Below are 19,054 nucleotides of genomic sequence, written 5' to 3' on the forward strand. Positions count from 1 at the left end.
CCCTCAAATATAGTTATATTTTTCTCCAAGAATGATCCCAAATTCCGAAACAAACTAATTTTCTCTCCAACCAAAAGTATTTAAAATCATGTTAGGCATTGCTCTACACCGTTAAATTGTAGACAAAAAAAGTAGATGAGGACTAAATGTACTAATTTTTGTAAGTTACAGGACTAACAGTGTTAATTTCATAATAGATGGGATCAAAAATGAAACGGGCCTAACTTATGGGACCAAAAATATTATTTCCCAAGGTAAATTACAATGTGTTTCTTTGAGAAATGGCAAATTTACGAATACCTCTCCTTGTTCGAAAAATTACTAATACCCTCCCATGATGTTTGATAAAATTATATAATATTTAGATGAAGGTTTGAAATTGTCAACTATGCCCTTGCTGTAATTTTTTAAAAAAATTATAAAAATAAATGGATTCCTTGGATGGAAAACTTTTTAAAAATGTAAAAAAAAATTGCTCAATTGGTCCATAAAAAATTTCCAAAAAAATTCAAAAAATAAGTATAGTTAAATTTATCGTCAACAAGGAAATTTTGGTCAGTTTAACACAAAAAATGGTTAGAACTAATAGAGATTAATCGATAATTGGGCTAGTTGTTAAACGTCTGCTAAAATTAAGGGGGTATTTGTAATTTTTACAAAGAACAAGAGGATATTCATAATTATGCCACACAAAAAAATATTGCTTTAATTTACCCTAATATTATACATATATGCAATGATGATTAGATGGGATTTTTAGTCATAATCAAGAACAAAAGACTGGCATAAAAATCGTCGAAATCCCTAAAAAATTCCATCCCCAAACTGGAAAACTACAATTATTGACAACTTCAATTAACATAAGGAAACAACTCAAACAAAGCTCTAATCAAAGCCTTAATTACTACATCATGCCAGCACACCCAAACCATTGTAGCTAGCAAGAGATTAATAAACAAACAATTAATATATTTATATATATATATATATATATACATACAATATATAATTGTACCCTCTCTTCTTTGGCCTTTTCTCTTTCGCTCTGAAAATTTCACCCGCTTAGTAAAAGACGAAATTCATCACTATTTTTTATCCTCTTCATGAACACAAATCCGGGTTTAAAAAGGGCCTCATTCATTAATCACTTCTGATAAACCCTAGTACCGTCCTTCCACATATGATCATAATGATCAGTAGGAAGCATCGCCACCACGAGACGGCGGCCCTCCGCCTCGGCATGTGGTGGTTGGCTTGCTGCGTTATGGCTTTATCCTCGGCGGTGCAAGGGGAGGAGATCTTCCTAGAGTGGCATGTTAAGATAGACAACACGATCAAGCCGGTGTCCGTTAATCAGCCGGTATGACTAATTCTTAGGGCTACACAGACGCACATACACATACGGGATAATTACATTTACATTCAGTTCACACAAAACGTCCCTATTTTTTAGATAATTATATATATACACCTACTTGAAATGTTGATATTATTTATACAAACATCCTCAAAAACATCACCATCATTACACAAATTACTCACATTTTTTTGCTGTCAGGATTAATTTATGTAATTATATAAAAGAAGGGAATGATTTTTGTGTACAAACTATATAGGTTAGACGTATAAATATAATTATTCATATATTTACATTGTGTGAAGTTAAAGGATTAATTATTTTGTGATTATTAGTGTTAAAATATTTTTTTATTTTTGGTCTATGAATTGGGAAATGTTCAATTTTTTTTTTTTTGGAAGGTTATTACGATTAATGATTTATTTCCTGGACCTCTTATCAACGCAACAACAAACGATAATGTGCATGTCAACGTGTACAACGATATGGATGAGCCACTTCTCATGACATGGTACGTAAAACAAATTAAAAAGCCCTTTTTGTTTTGTCATTTAATTTATTCTCTTGCACGAGGAAAAATTGTATTTTTTGTGTTTGTACTGTAATTCTCGTCCCATTAATTATAAAATTTTTATTAATGATTTTATAAGTTACCAAAAATCTTCTTTTTAATCTTTTCATCAAATTTCTTTAACATTTTGATGAAAAAAGCTGCCTCTTTGTTATCAAGGTCGAAAAATTAATGCTCATGGCTTGCTTCCGTCAAAATACTAACAGAATTTAATTAAAAAAAATTAAAAATAAGAATTTTATAACTTATGAAATCATTAATAAAAATTCAATAATTAATGAGACAAAAAATATATTAATTAACCCGAAGATATAGGGACAAAAAGTACTATTTCCTATATACACGAATATATGTATTATAATTCATTTCTTTGTCAAATTTTTTTATTTATTATGAGGACTTCGAAATGTTAAAAAATATTTTTTCAAGCTATTTTTTATTTCTTTAGTGTATGTCTAATTGGACAATTTCTTGGTTTTTTCAAAGAAATTATCCAAGTCCCGATCTATATACATGTATTGCATAAAATATGTACTTTGACAAAAATAAGATCTACATAAAAAAAAAAAATCAGAGTATTTTGTTATGCTATCACAAAGGTATATATATGTATTGCATAAAATACAGAAATATTTCTTTTTATATAATTAATTAACTCAAATGATACAGACCGCGTAGTATTTAATTTTTCAAAGAATGTGGTATTTAATCTATTCTGATCGATCTTACTTTCATCACATTAAAAAAATTACTATTTTCTACATTTTTAATTAATAACTATGGTCTAAAAATTATGGTAAATAACAAAATTTTAACCATGATTACGTAAAATTGATGCAAATAAAAATTTAGCTTAATCTACACCATTAGAATATATTTTGGCATGATTATGACAAATGTTTTAGTCACATTCATAAAAATTACAATAAAAAATCGTTATGTTGCGTAACTATAGTCAATAACTATTTACTACTACTATTTATTTTTAATTATAATAATTAGAATAATTAAATATTATATTCTTTGGGTAAATTATATGTTGACATCCCAACTTTGTCTGTTTTTAAACTTTGCCTTCGAAACTTTTTTTATATCAACTTTACGAAATTTACACTTTGTCATATATGAACGTCTTTTCGTTGATTTTTCCACTAAAAAAACATAACATATGTGAAAAATATCATATCAGATAACTTTTAAATATTACATGTGCACTGCATGAGATGTTTCTATAATAATACTTGATTGAAAAACAGTTATAAATGATAAAATGCAAAATTTTGTAAAATTGAGATGGTAAGTTGACAAAAAAAAAATTTAGATACCAAAATATAAAAATAATCATAGTTCGAATGGCAAAATATAATTAACCCTATTTCTTAGTATTAGTGAGTTCAATTACAGATACAACTTGTCGCAATATATAAAGAAATACAAAGTTACAATGCATCTATGTATGGACATAATTTAGAGTATTTATTTGGACTATAGTATTATTCAGTTTGACCGGGCACGAAATTTTAAATAAGAATTTAAAGGCGGAAATTTCGTGTAATTTCATATTATTATCCTTAAAATAATAGTTGATACATAATTAATAACGCCATATTTATATTTTAATATAAAAGGTACTTCTAAAAATAAAATCTTATTTTGAAAATTCACGAAATAAAAACAATTTTGGAAATGAGAGTTTTAGGATAATTGCACATTTACACCCCTTAATTTATAATTTATTTAAACAAATTATTTTTTTCTTTTTTGTTATTACAGATACCACCCCTGTTAGTCAAAAACAATGGATAGTTTTATAATATTGTTAATGCTTTTGGGGTGTATGTATAATTTTTTAAAAAAATAAAAATAATTTATGTAAATAGACCATAAATTAGGGATCTAAATGCAATTATTCATATATTTTTTATATTTAACTTAGGTAAATAATTGGATATGATTATGAATGATGTTTACACAGGAATGGCATTCAACAAAGGCTGAACTCTTGGCAAGATGGGGTGTCGGGTACCAATTGCCCGATCCGACCCGGTACCAATTGGACTTATGTGTTTCAACTGAAGGACCAAATCGGCGGATTCCACTACTTCCCAACAATTAACTTCCAGCGGGCCGGGGGAGGATTCGGCCCGATCCGAATCAACAATCGGATCGTCATTAATGTGCCCTTCCCCAAGCCCGAACAAGAGTTTGACCTTCTTATTGGTGATTGGTACGGATTAAGTTTCAAGGTACGTACCCCGTGACTGCATTTTAGTGTGTGCGTAATCTTTTATAATTATTTAAAATAAAATATTCATATAATTTTAGGATAATTACACTCTCATTTTCTGAAATTTGGTGTAATTACACATAAATTTTCTAAAATTTAAAAAATTACATTTAGTACTTCTAAGGTTTACTTCTATCCAACCAACATGTCTATTTGTCAGTCAAAATTCACTGAATTTATTGTTATTCGCCAAAAAATTGAATCAAATTTGATATCTACCTTCAATTGACTTAGTACTGGTTTACTACATGTTAAATAAATTTTTTCTTATTAAACTATCCATATAAAATTATAATGATGAAAATATACTTCTTCACATGTATTAATGTGTTTAGATGTACAATAAATCAATCGGGGGTAGATATGAGTTTTCATCTGATTTTTTGGTTAATATCAGCAAACTAAGTGGACTTTTACTAATAAAGAGACTTATTTATTAGGCCAAAGCAAACATCAGAATATTGAATATATTTTTTCGAACCACAAATTTACGTGTAATTATACCAAACTTGAAGGGAGGTAAAATTTAAGAAAAATAATAATATGCAAAGGATTGACAAAAAAATAAATAATTTTGTAAGAGAAAATATGGAGGGAAGGAAGAAAAAATCAAAATGGCTAAAAAAAATCTCTATTATTATATATATAAAGTAGGTTTTCACTCACAAACGACAATTTGTGACATAATTACACCATTCTTTTTATTGAAGTTAATAATACCCTAAAATTAATTTTCTTCTAATTAATTTATTTTTTTTAAATGTAATGTGTCATTTTTTAAAAAAAAATATGTGAAGTATCGATTTATATATTTTATTTTTATTTGTAATATATTTTAAAATATAAAATATTTATGTATAATATCTATATAAAAACGACGTGCCACCATGCTAAGAAAAAGAAACTGCCCGACACCTTGTTAATGACATATACTAGTAATTGAGCATAGTCGATATCTGTACAAAATATTAATATATATACATCTACTAATAATAATATATTATTAATCAAAATCATTTGTTTTTAATTATTAAGCTTCTAACTTTACATATTAGTGATTATAATGATGAATTAAAATTCTAAAAAGTTTGAAACAATCACAAAATTTAAATATATCGTAACGATGGTTATTAAATTAAGTATTCGGTTGATAATTATCATTATAAAATGATGTAAAAACAGGTAATTATTTTTATGTATATTAAAAAGGGTATTTTAGTAAAATACATAAAAAAAAGACTCTTAATGTTTTATTAACAGTGTAAATAGATTATATAATTTTTGTATTTTCATGATTTTATTTTGCTTAGAATAAAATATTTTAGTCGTCGTAGTAATATATATATATATATATATATTTAATATATTTTGAAAAATCGATACACTTTGCTTCAAATGTCTCTAAATTATGGGATTGAATAGACATTTTATTTAATATTTAGGGTAACTTACATTGATATCCCTGAAATTAAATTTAATTACACAAACATCCCATATATTTTTGTAAAACTACAAGTAAATCCATTGAGGTTGTAATGCACTGGTTTATATATTTTACTCTTTTTTATAATATATTTTAAGTGTAAAAAATTATTTTATTAAATGCACACAGAAACTGCGTGCAACACCGACTAGTTTTCACTCATAAATAGTGGTTACTTACAAGCGACCCCAATTTTTTAAATTATCGAAAATATCTTTATGTATTTTCAACTATCCCTCCTCAAATTCTTCTTCTCATATATATGATCTATACTATATTTTTATACTAATATGAAAATTTTACCCACGTCAATTTTTTTTGTGCTAATAATATCTCTAAATTATTTTTTTATTTATTTTATTTTTACATATAATTAATTGAGAATACTTCTAATTTTGCAGAAAGTTAGGGTGACGTGGGGTGCGGACTATTTTCCTGATTGGATCCTTATGAACGGAAAAGGCCCATATCATAGCCCATTTTCGGAAGCCCACGAGTCCTTCAACGTATCGAGAGGTAAGAATTTATATATATATTTTTAATAATTTATTAAATTAAATAACTATGGAAAAAATCAATAAAAAATAATTATTTGAAATATTTAATCTAGAGAGAAAGTTCTAGAACTTAATCTGAACAAAAGTAATATGAATGTGTGGTTAATAATCAGATATGGCTTCTAATATACTTACTTTTCTAATTTATTTATTATTATTTAGGAAAAATTACATTGGCATACCATGAAGTTAGATTTAATTACATAAATATCTCTTATTTTTTACAAAATTATAAATATATCTCTTGATATTGTAGTTCTAATTATAAGTATATTTCTTATTCAATTATTTTTTTTTACGCAAATACCCTTTGAGTACATTGCTGTATCACCTTCTCAAAGGTGTACCTGTAACTAATTAGCCCTAATATAAGGGGTACTACTGTAATTTACCCTATTATTTATAGACGTTTTAGGTAATAATTTGAATGAATTTATGTCATTTATAGTATTTACTAATAACAATGTTTTATTTGAAAAATATATAAAATACAAAATAATATCTCTGGCTACATATTTTATTACTTATAAATTAACTGATGATATTTAGAATTAAATAAAATAAAATTCAATATTTGAGAAATTTCTTGACATATATGTTCTTTTTATTAATCATACCAAATTATTTCAAATTAAAAAGAATAAAAAGGTTGATAGAAGAATATAATTCATTTCCTATCTTTCAAAATGGCTTTAATTAAAAACATTAATATAAATTTATAATAAAAAAAATTCTAATTTGATTCGGGTCCGACCAGATATAAACAGATCATATATAAATATAATATACTTGTTATTGATGTATAATTTAAAAAAAAATAATCATGTACACGTCACGTGCAATATATATTCGATATATTACTGGTTTGATTTATCAAACCTAATTCGAATGAAATTTTTTGCATTAAGATAAAACTCGAAAAGATGGTTGGAGTATAATAATTATTTTTTTTATTTTTTATTTTTTAAGGAAAAACCTACAGATTTAGAATTTCAAATGTTGGCAACCTGTGGAGCATCAATTTCCGGATTCAGAACCACAAAATGCTATTGGTGGAAACGGAAGGATCCTACACCAATCAGATTACGTTGGACTCTCTCGACGTCCACGTCGGCCAGTCTTACTCTGTGCTCGTCACAGCTGACCAGTACCCAGCTGATTATTATATAGTCGCAACTCCAAAATGGGTCAACTTGACTAAGCCCAATGCGATTGCTGCAGTTGGGCTATTGCACTATGACAACTCCACTGAATCTGTTAATGGGCCGTTGCCAAATGGGCCTGACCCGTTTGATATCGACTTCTCGCTCAATCAAGCTCAAGCCATCACGTAAGTGAAAGTTTCCTGGATCTGACGTATACTTGTTATGTAATTGATTAATTAATTATTTTAAACTGGAGTAATTGATACGCTCAATGCATGTAGTTAATTTACTCAAAATAAAAACATATTTATTGTTTTTATAGATTATGTATCAATTATATAGAAAATACGAGTTAGTTGTCTTGTAACTGGTTCGGGCATGATCGACTCCAACGATGAATACTTTTCTCCCAACCGGTGAAAGAGTCGTAACTTGTTTTTTTATCTAAATTTTAGCCCTATCGGAAAGCTTGTCTGCATGCTTCATACGAATTACATTTTTGGTCATTATACTTGACTATCTATTCAATTCTTGTCCTTAAACAAACACTAATTACAGTTTTGGTCCTCAAACCGATACTTCTTTTACCATATTGATCATTTTTCTGAATTGATTGTTAAATTTAAGGGTTAATTATACTTAAACCCCCTCCAACATTTACTGTTTACACATGACTCCCGTTTTTTAGTTTTTTTTATGAGAAATAACGACGTTAGCAAAAAAAATTGCATATATTTTCTATTTTGCAACTCTATAAGTACAAATCTATACATGAAAATGTCAAATGAGGGGCAAATTAAAAAATTATATAATTCTTTTTGCCTACCTAGACATTGTCTCTCCCAACCCTAATGGAATGGGGTCAGATATAAATTCTTGAAAAGGGTGTAAGTGCAGTTTTAAAACTTCTTTTAACGAAAGTATAATTTAATATTTTTAGAGAGGTCTAACCGCAACTCACCCTAAATTTAAAGTAAGATATCCTATGTGTAATTAACATTATAATTCATATTATGGGCACAAATTTTTTGATAACTTGGGCTTGTAACCCTAGCTAATTTTGTAGTTTATTTTGGTTATTCTTGGTGTGTAGGTTGAATATGAGTACAGGTGGTGCTAGACCTAACCCGCAAGGGTCATTCAACGTGACGAATGTGACACTGTCACAAACCTTTCTTCTCCGCGGATCACTTGCCGTCATAGATGGCTACCCTCGTTATACTGTGAACAATGTTACATATGTAACTCCATCCACGCCTTTGAAATTGGCTGATCAGTTCCTCAATGGCTCCGGTGTGTATGAACTCGATGCTTTTCCTATTCACTCAAGCCTGCCGGCCCCTGTCAACGGCACGTTTGTTGTCTCGGGGACTCACAAGGGATGGCTCGAGATCGTGTTCAAGAACGACTTGGATATGATCGACTCTTGGCATTTGGACGGGTTCGGGTTCTTTGTGGTCGGGTGAGTTTTATGAATTTTTTTCCCTTTTCTCTTTTTTTTTTTATGTATCTTGAAATTTAATATATATGGTTTTTGATATTCTGAATGTTTGAAATCTAAATTTCCGATAAAGGGAAAACTATATTTTTGGTTGTTCCTACTGTAAACTACATTTCCTACTGTAAGAAATTTTTAGCTCAAGCCACTAGGTTGTTCCTTAGAAGACTTCAATGTAAGTTTGAGCTTGTTAATTCCATTGTCATGTATGTTTTTGCCTTTGTAGTTTCGGTCTAGGAGAATGGACGCCTGAGGCACGATCAACAATGTACAATTTTGATGATCCAGTCGTACGTTCTACGGTCCAGGTGCGGTAAATGTATAATCCCTTCTTGTATGCACTACAAGAAATTATGCCAATAGCTACAAAAATTAAATAGGAGAGTAAACTTGTTGGTAATTAGCAACGGATAAGAATTTTAATTTTTTTTTTTAAATTTCAAAATTAATATTTGAAACAAAATATTTCTTGCTGTAATTAGAAAGAAAATTTAATATTGCAAAACTTTGTAATTGGCTACCTTGGCCAGAAAACTGAAAAGTTCCCGCCACAATTTACTAACAAATATTTTTATTAATAAAATTTCTACCAAAATCAACAACGAGAAAAAAATCACTACTAAAATCAGTAGTGAATTAATTGCAAAGTAAATATTTTTCTTGCTAAATCCGTTGCTAACATAAATTAACAATGAATTCCACTATTTTGCAAGGAATTTGTAATATTTTTTTGAGCATTACATCAATTCAATCAATACATGATCAATATTAAAAACAAACTCCCGATTTAAATATTAATATAATCGTAAACAAATTATAATAACTCACGTAAAATAAAATAAATACGCATAAGATTAGTGGAACTCAAAATTGTGTTATCATTAAGAAGTAGATTGATGATGGTAATGTGACAAGATTGAAGTTTGTGGTCTGAATTTTGAGGAACGTTGTTGATCAGGTGTACCCAGGAGGATGGACGGCAGTGTACGTGTATTTGGACAATCCAGGAATGTGGAATTTAAGGTCACAGAATCTCAGACATTGGTACTTAGGCCAAGAACTCTACATTAGGGTTTATGATCCTGATCCCAATCCAGCCAAAGAGCGATCACCCCCCAATAACCTCTTGTTTTGCGGTAAATTTTTCCATTATTTATTTATTTATTTATTTCAAGTTATTTATGATCGCTATTTTTAATCAATAGTTGTTATTTGTGCATCTCAACACGAAAATTGCATTTTACGTCACACAAGTTAACGCTTTTATATTTTTTGTCCTATTATTTTTGAATTCGCCACATTGCATCCACTATATATAAAAAATTTAACATTTAATCACGTCTAATTGCTATGGTTAGTAATAAATAGTCATTGACCATGGTCACGCAATGATTGTTAGCCTTGATTTTTGTAAGGGCTGCTAAAAGATTTGGCATGGCGTAAGCCATGACAAATATTTTTACCATGACTCTTATTAGCTTTGGCAAATAAAGATGGAAAAACTATTTTTTTGTATCGATTTTATTTGATCGTGATTCATAATATAGTTATTGATATTTTAGCCACAACACGTGCATGGCACAAGCGCCTTTAAATCTTGAGGAAAATTAAGGTTGTTTTCGTAAAAAAATATACTGGATTAAGGCTTGAAAAGTGCGAAGGTTTTTAAGTTGTGAGATGTAATATAAACTTGCTATATCGCTACCATCCCTAATTAAGTATAGATATATATACCTAAAGATAGATCAAACCCCGCTTAAGTGTAGACGGCTTTAATTAAAAAAAAAAAAAGATAGATTAAACCCCACTTATAACTGTATTTATATAGATACTAATTTTTTTTTTTCCTAATTTTCGTGGAAATTATATAAGAAAAAGTTACTTCTCACAAATTTGTTACTAAAATTGATCTAAATTAATAAAAGTTTTGTTCGATCTAAATTTGTTTTAATAATAATGTTATGCATGCAGGAGCTGTTCAAGCACCTCCTCCTCCGCCACCATCTCTCCCTTTGCCAAGTCCGCCTCCACCGAAGGCGGTGCCGGTCCCATCTCCGCCGTCTTCCGCTGCCGTGAAGACATCCCACATAGGCTGGTAAATTTCCAGCTTCGGACATTAATTGTGATTATGTTTCCACTATAATTTTGTCTTGTCCAAAGTTTAAATTTTTACAAATTGACTTTTGCTAATACTTATTAATTTCTCGCTGATTCTTGCAGGTTGTATGTTGTAATAAGCTGTAGTTTTGTACTACTGTCAAGTGGGGTACAAATTAATGCCTCATAGTGGTAAAGGAAAATCTTTGAATGTCAATAAATTGGTGTATCAATTTCAAGGAGAAAAGGAAATTATGCTAATTTGAGTATATGTTGCCTCTTTTTTATGCGACGCTGCCCACCGAGACACCTAATATTTATGTGCATATAATTAAATAAATATGATATAAATTTAAAAATAAAAATTAATGTATAATTCAGAGCAGGTAAAACAATTAACACAATAAAAAGTAGCGAATAAATATAATAATATATTGATAATTATATAATGATATGAACCATTTAAAATAATTAATTATTCTGGTATGGATAATTGATATTAAAAAATTAGTACCGTCACTACAAAAAATGCAAACATTTAACTATGACTAGTTGTCATGGTTAAAAATAAAATATTCATAGCAAATAGTCATTGACTACAATCATGCAACGGTATTGGTAATGGTATCTGCGAGGGTGGCTAAAATATCTGTCATGACTAAAACCCATGAAAAATATTTTCATCATGGCGCTTAGCCATAGCAAATAATATTTTCTTAGTGAAATATCTATGTTTTAACATCAGTTATTTAACCGTGGTCAATAAAAATTATTTATCATGATTTTTAATCTACAATTATTGAAATTGTAGTCAATTTAGTTATTTTTTTTTCTAATGTACGTCACAAACTGTTGTGATCAACTGTGAGCGAGAAGTGTCTTTCTTTTTTATACTAGTCATTGTGACACGTTGTTCATATATGCATATAATAAATAATCTTTTATATTTTAAAATATATAATAAATAAAAATAAAAATATATAAATCAATACATTAAAAGAAAAGAAAGAAAGAAAGAAGAGAAAACTTCGCAATTTGGAAAATAAGATACAGAATTCATTTAATTAAGCAAGTTGAGTTCATGTATGTATGGATAAAATTAACTATGATGCCTTCATGAGTAGTTAGAGGTGCAGCTGAAAAGGAAAAGAAAGTCATAATAATTTAGGGTTAGGTTAGAGGTATTTGAGTTAGTGGTGTGAGAGTGGAGTACCAAATACTACTTTAATGTAATAATATAATCAAGTGAACAAGGAGTGTCGGATCGATGGATGATCAGACCAGAGAATCCAGTTCATTAATTATATATTAATATATTTAACTACGTTAATGTATTTAAAGGCTTAAATATTTTTTTTTTTTTTGCATTTTTTTGATGATTTTAGTCCTTTATCATTTTAAGGCAGTAAATATGTCCTGTAACTTTTAAATTTTTCGTAATTTTGGTCCTTTAGTAGCTGGAAAAAAATTTAATTTGGGATTTTATTTTCATTGGTCAATTTCTGCCGGCATGGTGGCAAATCTTTGGTCTTGTATTTTTTGAATATGGCGTTTTAGTCCTCTATTTATCTGAAGTAGCAAAATTGGTCGTCAATTTTTAATTTTTCATGATTTTGGTCTATTACATTGACCAATGGGATCAAACGCCCCAAATAAAAAATCGCACGTGCTTTTTTCTGGCAATATTTTCAAACTCCAACTTGAAGGAACAAAATCACAAAAAACTTAAAAGTTATGATTTATTTGCTATTCTAAAAGGTAAAGGACTAAAATATTAAAATACAAAAAATACAACACTAAAATTACATTTAATCCCTATATTTTAATCAACTAATATAAAAATATATCCAATATATTACACTCAATCACCAAAAAGATTTCACCTTAGCTAAGGCTGCAAATGTTTATTGGGAAATACTTAAAATATCACCACTAGCTAGCTGGAAGATATAATTATAATGCTAGTATAGAATCATGATTATGACTAAGAAGGGAAAATTGTAATTTTCGTGCCATAATTTAGATATTTTTATATTTTTAGTGTCATTATTCATCAATTATAAAAAATAGTCCCATAAGTATAAAAAATTCTCATTTTAGGTATAGAAAATTAATGGAAAAATTATGAGCATGTTCAGTGGATATTTCCGCTCCAGTCCGAAGAGATAACAATCAAGATAATTATATTTTTTTCGTCAATTTTCTAATAAAAGTGGCATAAAGCAACAATCTCGATCCATGTATCTGTAACTCTTTTACTACTAACTCGTTCATTCAGTAAAGCCGATCTTATTAAGTCTATCGCGCAAGACTACTAAATTAACTCACTCGTTTGGCCAGCATTTAAAAGAAAACTTGTGGGAATAAACAAAATATAGATAATTTTTAGCACATTCATAGGGGAAGGATGAGTTAATTATCGATAAGCTTTTTACTAGACAACACAATTAAAAAAATAAGCTTAACTTCAAGAATTAAAAAATAAAATAATTTGCAAAAGGCATAACATCCAAATATGTATTAGTCTTGGAAAAAAAAATTGATAAAAAAAATGAAGAGTCAACAAGTAAAGACTAGGCACGACGAAATTTTATAGGAGAAAAGGCTCGTCTAAAGAGTTACTTTTCATGAAAAAATAACAAATCACATACAGAGCATGTGATTTTATAATTTATGTTTTTGATGAAAATTAAAGTGACTCTTGGGGCCAATATGAGAAAAAATTGAAACATTAGACCTCATCCCGTGAGACCAAAACTGCAATTTTAATGTCATTGTCCGACAATTCCTTTCTTTATTGCTCTTTCCGTCTCTTCACATATATATAATATCATCACATACATTCCTTACACTCAAGAACCTGTCTTCAATGAACAACTAAAAGGGAAAATTTTGGACCGAAACATATTAATTACAAAATAAATGTAATAATTTTGATATGTGATTATTTATTTTTTTTACATAATCACACTACACTACGAATGTTCATAATATTTAAAGGCGTAACATACAATTAATGTATTTAATTAATTGCATATATTAATAGTCCAAGAATTTAAATTATATTTTGCCAACTTATATATCAACACTGTAGATAGAATATATATGTAGTTAATTCACAATAATAAAGAATGACAGTAATAATACAATAAAAGAAGAAGAAAAAAGAAGTATTTGAATGTGGGATAAAATAAAATTAAAAGGAAAAAAGAATAAATTCATTTTCTAGCGAGCTTGTGTTTGAAGATCAATGTATTAAAAATAATTGAACCTTCTGATCTAATTAATAATGGCAGTCAACCAGTGTCGGGGTGGTGGTGGATAAAACCAACTTCTCCGGGCTTTTCTGTTGCCTTGTAGCAAAGCCCGCAAACCTCTGATTCTCATCGACGTCCGGCGCCGGCAGGTTGAGATCCAACGACAATCCGATTCTGGGCTTCTTCCTTTCCGCGGGCTCCGGCACTTCAATGAAATATTTAGAAGCTGGTTGCGGATTCGATGACGGGCTGATAGGGCCGCCCCGGTGCCGCCTCATGTGTCCCCCGAGGGCCTGGCCTGACGTGAACTCCGCCCCGCAATAGGAGCACTCGTGAATTCTCAGGGAAGGTGACGGCTTCGGGACGCCGGCGCCGGAAATGTTGTTCAATTGAAGAGAAAGAGGGTTGGGTGGCAATTTTCTCTTGGATGATAACGTTGATGGTGACGGCAAATCTTCTTCATCGGAGAAAAATGCTGATTTTTTCTCGTTCTTGGGCTTCCTGTGGCTGGCCCGGTGGCCGCCGAGGGCCTGGAACGAAGGGAAAACCCGGTCACACGTCTTGCATGCATACTGGCAAGCGCCGCTGACCTTCTCGGTGGCTACGGCGGCTGTCGCCGTCGGGTTGGCACTTTGTTTGAAATGTTGAAAATTGCGAACATCATCATTCTTGTTGTTTGACGATATATAGCCTTGGGACAAGAGGATCAGGCATCTAGCGGTGTCCTCTTCCTCCGTGGTGGTGCTCTCCTCCTCTGAGGCGGTGGAGAAGCCGGGACTGGCGGTGGTTCCGTATTCTCCAGCAATGGTGGGGGGTGGGGTGACGGTGAAGGGAATTGGCGAATGAGGCCTGTGTCTCTTGGTACGCTTGCCTTTGGCGACGGCGGAGATGTCTAATTTATTCTGGCTGCACGGCGGCTCCAAAACTTGCTCCACAGCCTCCATTTCCTTCCTTCACCACCGGCACCATCACCGTGGGGCAACTGCGGCGGCAGTTCTTGAATACACTTTGGAGAGAGAGAGAAAGAGAGCAATGGAGAGAGAGAATGTAGGAGAGAGGTGGAGGTTGGAAGAACATATAGGAGGGACACTAGTGTGGGGTGGTGGTTATATGCAAGTATCTCCACAAGTCAATAGTTTGTGCTTTTCTATTCATCCTTTCTTTCTTCTATTAAGTAAATTGGAAGTTTCTAAATTTTAAACACCACCCTAATTATATAAGGCTTATAATATATTATTCTAGCATTAAATGCATTTTTTATAATTATATTATTTTGGTATTTTAGTCATTTATTTTTTTAAAATTATAAAATAATCATGTATTTTTATTAATTTAATTTGGCTGAAAAAATTTAAAATTCGATGAAAAATAGAATGTGTCAATTAAAATTCGAAGTTTCTCACATATTGTCTGTCTTTGATAAGATGCACAAGCCATTTTTAGTTCATCATAAAAGGAAATTAAGTGCTATAAGCATACAATTCAAAACATGTCACCCACATATATATAAGTTAATAAAAAATAAATAAAATTTGCATGAAAATAAATTAAGAAAATGTGTTGCATGTTGGAGGAATATTTTTTGTGGAATGTGTGAGTCCAAGTGGCAATTTAAATATTGTTTATAAAAACAAGTGAAATGGATGGATGGTTAAGGAGGGCAAGTTATTGGCATGAAGATGATATAATTGAAGTATAGACAATTGTGTGTTGCACGTAAGGGATGTCTATGTCTTGTTTATTAGGGCCAAACTATTAATTGACTATATATGTAAAATGGGTTGCTTCACTTCTGCACATCCTCATTCATTCTCATGGAACTTTCACCTTTATAACTTGTCTTTTTTTTTTTTTTTTTGTTTTCCCTTTCCTCAAACAACATTTATTTTTTTATCTTTTGCATGCTTGCAAGAGCCTTTTTAGTCCATTTTTCATTAAGTTTTTAATTACTTTTTACTGTTCCGTATATTAAGGATGGTAAAATAAAGATTTAAAGTACAAGGATGATAAATAATATGCTAGAATTAATTTTTTTTTTTGTATCTTTTTGGTTTTTACAAATTTTATTATATATATATATATACTAGTTTATATTTCTTTAATAATCATTTATCATATATTATTTATTTAGTGAATCATTAATTTATACATGGATAATGTATGGGATCATTTGCACTTTCTCCCCAATCTTTTTTTTCATATTTCTATACCCAATCTTTTAATTTTATTGCAGTTTACACTTTTCGGGAAATAATAATGGAATATTCAATCCGAGTGTGTACACACGCCTAAGGGCGATTTTGGGTTCGGTATAATTGTAAAGGTTAAATGCAAACAACCCCCTAATGTGTGGAATCATTATCACTTTGCCCCCCCAATTTTTTAATAAAAATAAAATAAAGAAAAAATAGAAAAAATGAAAAAAAAATCAAAAAATGGAGAAAAATTTCAGTACATAATTTACAGATAAATAACTTCATATTACAAGATAAAATAAAATAAAAAACCATGAACTTTTTGCAATATAAGGTGTGTGAAACCCCAAATCAGAATAAGAAAACTTTAAACTTCAATTCACAAACATAAAATCAGCAGGACATTACAAAGATTGAAAAAAATTCAGATGAGAAAATAAGAAAAACTTACCAACCCAAATGATAAAATCACAAAAGAGTGTAACTTCACAACAAAATCGAATACAATACAATTGTATAAAGGAGGATAAATCAAACAAAAAAAAAAAACACAAAGGAAAAAGAATCGTGCATTTCTGTTGAAGCTACCATCAAACATTTGTGTATTTCAATCTGTGTCAACATTACATTTAGGTTGTTATGGTAAATGGGTTATTTGCAGATCAAGCATTAAATTTTCTGAAAATTTTCTCTTTTTTTCATAATTTTTCTCCACAATTTTTTATTTTGTTAAAAAATTGGGGGGCAAAGTGCAAATGATCCCACATATTGGGGGTTATATGCATTTAACTTTTACAATTAAACCGTTCTTAAATGCGTGTACACACTATAATTTTTTTAAAAATACAAAGTGTAATAAAATTAAAAAGTTTAATAGAGAAGTGTAAAAAAAAAAAGAAGTAAGAGGCAAAGTACAAATAACCCATACTTTGGAGGCATCTGCATTTTACCCTTTATAAAAAGAATTAGTCATTGATCAAAATTAGATAAGATCCTACATTTGCGGAATACGTGTAATTACTTAATCTTAAAATTAAAAAATAAAAATTAGTGCATATTGTATACTCCTCAAGTGAGAGGGGTGCTTTATTTATTTATTTTTCTCCTCTTACGTGGAATTTTTAAATAATATTTTTTTACAGAAGGATTTTTTTACATTTTTTTTTTGTAGTGCGTGAATTACTTTTAATCCCATAAATCAAATTACATAGTATCTATTCTCAAGAACTCACTGTTTGATTTAAGCAGATTGGGTCACAGTCCCATAGTTTTCTTGGATATTAACTGAGACAATTTCTATTAATGAAATTTCTTGCAAAAGTTTGGTGATCCTATAAATAAAGCGTTCAGAGGGGAAAATGTGACCTATTGAGGCATGATTTTTATGTAACTTTTGTGCAACCAACATGAGTTATACCACTATCAAAAACTTCTTGACACTTTTTCTCCTAACTTCTAACCTTCTTCAAGCCCTCTCTTGTCATATCGTCCGCGAATACACCGTTCATGTCGTCAACAAACTACCTCCGAACTTAATCTTGAATTTGCACTGCGCATCAGGGAATGATGATCTAGGGTCTCACACCATCCCCGTAAACGGTGACTACCATTGGAAATTTTGTGATTCTTGGACGGGGGTGACCTTATTCTTCTGTCATCTCTATTGGGATTCAAAACAAGTTGCTTTTGATGTTTTTAGATCCAAGTGGTCCGACCGTTGTAAGCTCGATTGTTATTGGGAGGCAAGGAGCGATGGAATATATTTTTCTGGGAAGTTCCCCCCGCACAAGTTGGAGAAGAAATATGATTGGCAAAATAAGAAACACGCTTCATGACGTCAACAATTCTACTTCATCCAACAACTTTGAATAAAAATGTGTTTGTTATTCTACATTTCAACTTATTTACCAATAAAGAAGACAAGAGAATTGTATTTTTCATCCCATAAATTGAAATATTTGTAATTTTAATTGGTCCTGATATTGTATTTACCACATTACATCTTGTGTATTTGAAAATATGCATTACAGTCCAACTCGTACACTGTTAATTCTTTTAACCCTCTAGTGTGTAACATCAAGTTTTGAAAAAAAAATGTGTAATTTTTAGTCCCATTATTAAATAACAAAACAAGAAATCTTAATTAATAAAAAAAATCACAAAGTAACTTAAAAAAATATTTAAAATGAAAGCTTTCAATTAGACTTATTAATTTTCCTCCCAAGTTGTCAGTGATTAATTTTTCTAAAACATAAACTCATCAAAATATTTTTCATTTATAAATTTTACTAATTAAGTTTTCAAACGCAATTTCCAATCGATTTATTCTAAAATGGTAATTTTGTGAACGTAAACATAGTTGATAGCCCTTGTCTTTATTGAAGCCCAAAAGGCCATTGGCCCACGCCTTGTTGGGCCTAGCAACCCCCGAATCATATGAAAGCCCAATTCGGGGAAATCTAGAAGAAGTAGTTCCTAATAATCAAAGACCACCTAGAACATCAGCCGGCTCATCCACTCGGCGCAAATTAGGAAAGTTAGGGATATGATTCTGCCCTAACATTCTCTATATATATTCCTTCCCTAAGCATCGTAATGCGCGTTTTA

General features: G+C 30.1%; 2 protein-coding genes across 2 annotated transcripts; one reads left to right on the top strand and one right to left on the bottom strand.

Moving 5' to 3' along the window:
* On the top strand, positions 1,145-11,267 carry LOC105166647 (monocopper oxidase-like protein SKS2). Its single transcript, XM_011086086.2, has 10 exons — positions 1,145-1,360; positions 1,759-1,868; positions 3,904-4,174; positions 6,100-6,214; positions 7,225-7,585; positions 8,494-8,862; positions 9,125-9,206; positions 9,857-10,034; positions 10,870-10,993; positions 11,119-11,267. The coding sequence occupies exons 1-10, from the start codon at positions 1,181-1,183 to the stop codon at positions 11,183-11,185; spliced, it is 1,857 nt and encodes a 618-aa protein (XP_011084388.2). The 5' UTR covers positions 1,145-1,180; the 3' UTR covers positions 11,186-11,267.
* LOC105166648 (zinc finger protein ZAT5) lies at positions 14,185-15,302 on the bottom strand. Its single transcript, XM_011086088.2, has one exon. The coding sequence runs from the start codon at positions 15,194-15,196 to the stop codon at positions 14,279-14,281; it is 918 nt and encodes a 305-aa protein (XP_011084390.1). The 5' UTR covers positions 15,197-15,302; the 3' UTR covers positions 14,185-14,278.

This window comes from Sesamum indicum, linkage group LG7 (assembly GCF_000512975.1).
Source record: "Sesamum indicum cultivar Zhongzhi No. 13 linkage group LG7, S_indicum_v1.0, whole genome shotgun sequence".
In the NCBI taxonomy this organism is placed as follows: domain Eukaryota; kingdom Viridiplantae; phylum Streptophyta; class Magnoliopsida; order Lamiales; family Pedaliaceae; genus Sesamum; species Sesamum indicum.